The sequence below is a fragment of the Neodiprion lecontei genome, chromosome 4, assembly GCF_021901455.1.
Source record: "Neodiprion lecontei isolate iyNeoLeco1 chromosome 4, iyNeoLeco1.1, whole genome shotgun sequence".
In the NCBI taxonomy this organism is placed as follows: Eukaryota; Metazoa; Arthropoda; class Insecta; order Hymenoptera; family Diprionidae; genus Neodiprion; species Neodiprion lecontei.
The window spans coordinates 12,615,222-12,618,925 of NC_060263.1; the positions used below are offsets into that span (position 1 = coordinate 12,615,222).

Consider the following 3,704-nt stretch of genomic DNA (forward strand, 5'->3'; position numbering starts at 1 on the left):
AGGTATACACTGCAGAACAGCAGAAAGTGGCACTGAGCTGGAATGACGACAAGCGGATCGTGTTTCAAAACACAACCGACACGCTTCCGTGGGGCTACAAGCCTGCGCCTCAGCTTTGTAATTACCGTATCGTAATCTATGCGGGAGTGAATTTATAACTGTACCATGATGTATAAAATATTATTACGTAGGATAGTGAATAAGAACGCTCCGAAATATGAAACATTGTACAACGATGCATATGTCTGTCGATTGTCTAGAAAATAAAGATGCATATTTGTTATGTGTCGAGTATAAAATAAAGAGGCACATACGTTTTTACTAAAAATTCATTTATTGAAATGTGACATGTCCGATTCGTTTATCCAACTGTTGTGTGTATTGTCAAAACCTAACCGTTCAACATATATTTTTCATTCACGCTTCTTGAGCACCTTCTCCACCAGATAGATATCCGGATGTCTAACCTTGAGGAGCTCTTGTTCGTAGAAACCACCAGCGATGGGTTGATCTCGGTAGTCTTTGAGCTTGTACGTCACAGGATGAGTATTTTTCACTCGACTTATCGTCAATATTTCAGTCGTTTAATTGGGAGTGTAATCTTTCTCGAAGACATTTTTGAATTTGCTGATTCGAACTTTGTCGCCAGATTTGAATTTTGCCGATATGGTAGATATCGCTCGAATCCCTCCGTACGTCTGACGTAATAACAGCCTTTCGTTTGCAACGGTAACATCCGACGGTTTCATTCTTATCTTTCGGTATTTGGTGTTGTTGTAAGCCAAAACCAAATCAGATAAGATTTACCACTTGTAGCTTCCTTGCATGCTGAACTGTGTCCACATTTTAGTTTCGGCCTCCGATTGAAACGTTCACAGATCAAAGCCTTCAAATTACTGTACGTGGAGTAAAGTTTGATTCCGTAGCGTGCCATAAGCGATTCAAATTTCGAGTTGTGAAATTCCGTTTCTCAGTTGACGTGTAAAGTCTTCGGTACCCGTTCTTGGACAAGCACAGATTCCATTGCCTTCGTAACATCATCTCCAGACTTGCTCTTCATCGGTGTAGCCCACGCATACTTTGATAGGATATCAATGACTGTGAGCATGTACTTGTGGCCTTTGTTTTGTCCAGCGTACGACGTCATATCAACAAGATCCACCTGCCAGGTCTCGTTGATGCCACGCACGTCTACACGTCGACGCGGGTAATTCCGGCGTGCAGGCTCATGCACTTGCGTCACCAGTGCTTGCTTTTTCTCATTCATATTCCGACACTCTTAGTCTGGTGTCCAATTTGGAAATGATTTTTGCGTTTCGAATTGACAAGTCTCTGCCTGTTCCAAGGTATCCAAGGCTTTCTCCGTGGTGATCTCCAAAGCTTTAATCATTTGATAAAGGTTGTCGATTTGTTTTTGCACTACGTTGAATTTTCGTCTTGAGGTTTTTAAAGTTACAGCATTGTTCGGCTCTGCGGGATCTGCAACATTGCAGAGTCTCTTGCTCCGTCTATTGTAATGCCCGTCCGCTGTTATTCGAAACCCGGCACCCGGAGGACCGCGAGTGCTCGCAGCTGTGTTTTTATTCAGCTGACATGCAAACACGTCGACGCTCATCTCGTGAATGATTGCAGAGTCGACGAGAATTAACTGATAAATGATTCTGGCTAACCGTAATTCTTCCAGAATCTTGAATGACTTGTATTCCCAGCCGCTTGAGATGCCATAAGCAAACGAAGACGTTCCACCAGCTCCTTAGCGTCGTCCCAGAAATAATCTGCTTCAACACCTTGTCGAGTAACCCAAGCCTGAGGTAGCAGAACACCTTCGCCCGTACGCTTCGACATCTGTGACGATGGTGATACGCCTTTGCCTGACGTAGAAATATTGAGCAGCTCAGCAATGAATTGCTTGAATTTGTCGCTGTGAGCGTTTTGGATAGGCTCTGTGGCGCTATAGTACTTTCTGCGAGCATTTGTTGCGAGAAGGATATTTCTGTAATTCTCCGCGTCGTTGCGGGTAACGTGAGCGCTGTTGGGCATCGTTTTGAACAGCAGCTCCAGCAGTCCCTGAGTTTTCGGATATAGCGTACCGTCTATGCAAACGGAATCGCGCTCCAAGCTTATCGGTGAGTCACCCACCATCAGCCCGGCAGTAGAAAGAATCCATACCCCGTACACAGTATCCAACTCGTGCTGTCTTTGTTTATCGTTGAGCATCTCAAGATATTTATTTTTTGATCTCACCGACGATTCTGTAATAGTTTGATCCTCTTCCTCTGCAGTTGCAAAAGAATCTTCTGCTTTTATTGCATTCTTCAGCTCATCCTTCGTTTCAGTTTTGAGTTCCTCCTTCACCTCTTCCTTGACAAGTTTCGGGCCTCGAAAAACGTTGACTAATTCCTGCAGCGGGGTTACCACGGATTTGAAGACATCCTTCATTGTTTCCTGCAGTGACTCTTTCCCCGTATTGAGGATTCTGTGCTTACGACGAATCGCATTACTTGCTTGAGCGATAGTATGCAAGACTTCTTCTTCCTTACGAATTTCCTGCATGTTGACACAACTAGTTCTGGAAAGCTACAAACCTCAAACCGTTCGGACGCATTATAAGCGCAAATAATGCGTTGGTTTTGCCACAGGTAGATGGTCCGCAGAATTCCGCACGTACACTACTCGGCAACAATTCGCCATGACTTTTTTTCCGTTTTGTAATTTGCTGCGTAAATTTGTCAAAATTCATGATGGGCAGCTCGGTCGATTGTGTCTCGAACCTCATCTCAAACGTGACTGGCTGGATTTTCTATAAATGCATCGTTTATAACAACTTTCTGTCAGTGGCAGAGCGAACATGATTGTGCACACACGTGATCGTAAGCGATCCTCAAAAAAGTGATTAAGTGGGAAAGGTTTGTTAAATAGCATCATCAACAAACTCCCGATCAAGTTGCATGTTCCCGGTTACCAATACTGCGGTCCTGGTATGAAGTTAACGGAAAGACTCGCGAGAGGCGATTCCGATATCGATCCTCTCGATGCAGCGTGTAAGAAACACGATATAGCGTATTCGAAAAATCGTGAGAACCTAGAAGCCAGAAGCGTTGCGAAAAAAAAATATTAGCCGAAAAAGCCTGGAAACGGGTTCTCGCAAAGGATGCAAAGTTGGGTAAGAAGGCAGCCGCTTGGAGTGTAGCTAACTCGATGAAGGTAAAAACAAAGTTACGCATGAAGTGTCGAAAACCAAAGAACGTTGCCTTAAACAAAATCAACAGTCTATGATTCGGAGCTACGACGCGAAAACGAGCATCAAGTCTGCACTCAAAGGTGCTCAAGAAGCTGTGAAAAAAGGAGGTGGTAAACATAATGTCCGATCACCGCGCGTTCTAGCGGAACCCTCAAAAGTTGGCGGATTTCTACCTTCTCTCATACCTATTTTTGCCGGTCTCAGCGCTACGGGTGCGTTAGCGGGAGGTGCTGCGGGTATAGCAAAGGCTGTAAACGATGCGAGCGTGGCTAAACGAGAATTGAAGGAAAGAAACATGACAAAACGATGAAAGCGATCGCCTTAGGTAAAGGTCTCCATCTCAAACCTTATAAAAAGGGTTTCGGTCTTCATCGTTCAAAAAACTAAATAAGAAGCTACCACGCCGAGCGTTGACCAACTGAGATTTGCTGGAGTATGCAAAAATTATGAAAATTCCATACTT

General features: G+C 44.2%; 1 protein-coding gene across 1 annotated transcript; it reads right to left on the reverse strand.

Moving 5' to 3' along the window:
- Nucleotides 1-1,665: 1,665 nt before the first annotated feature.
- Nucleotides 1,666-2,553, reverse strand: LOC124294070. Its single transcript, XM_046737918.1, has one exon. The coding sequence runs from the start codon at nt 2,551-2,553 to the stop codon at nt 1,666-1,668; it is 888 nt and encodes a 295-aa protein (XP_046593874.1).
- Nucleotides 2,554-3,704: the final 1,151 nt, after the last annotated feature.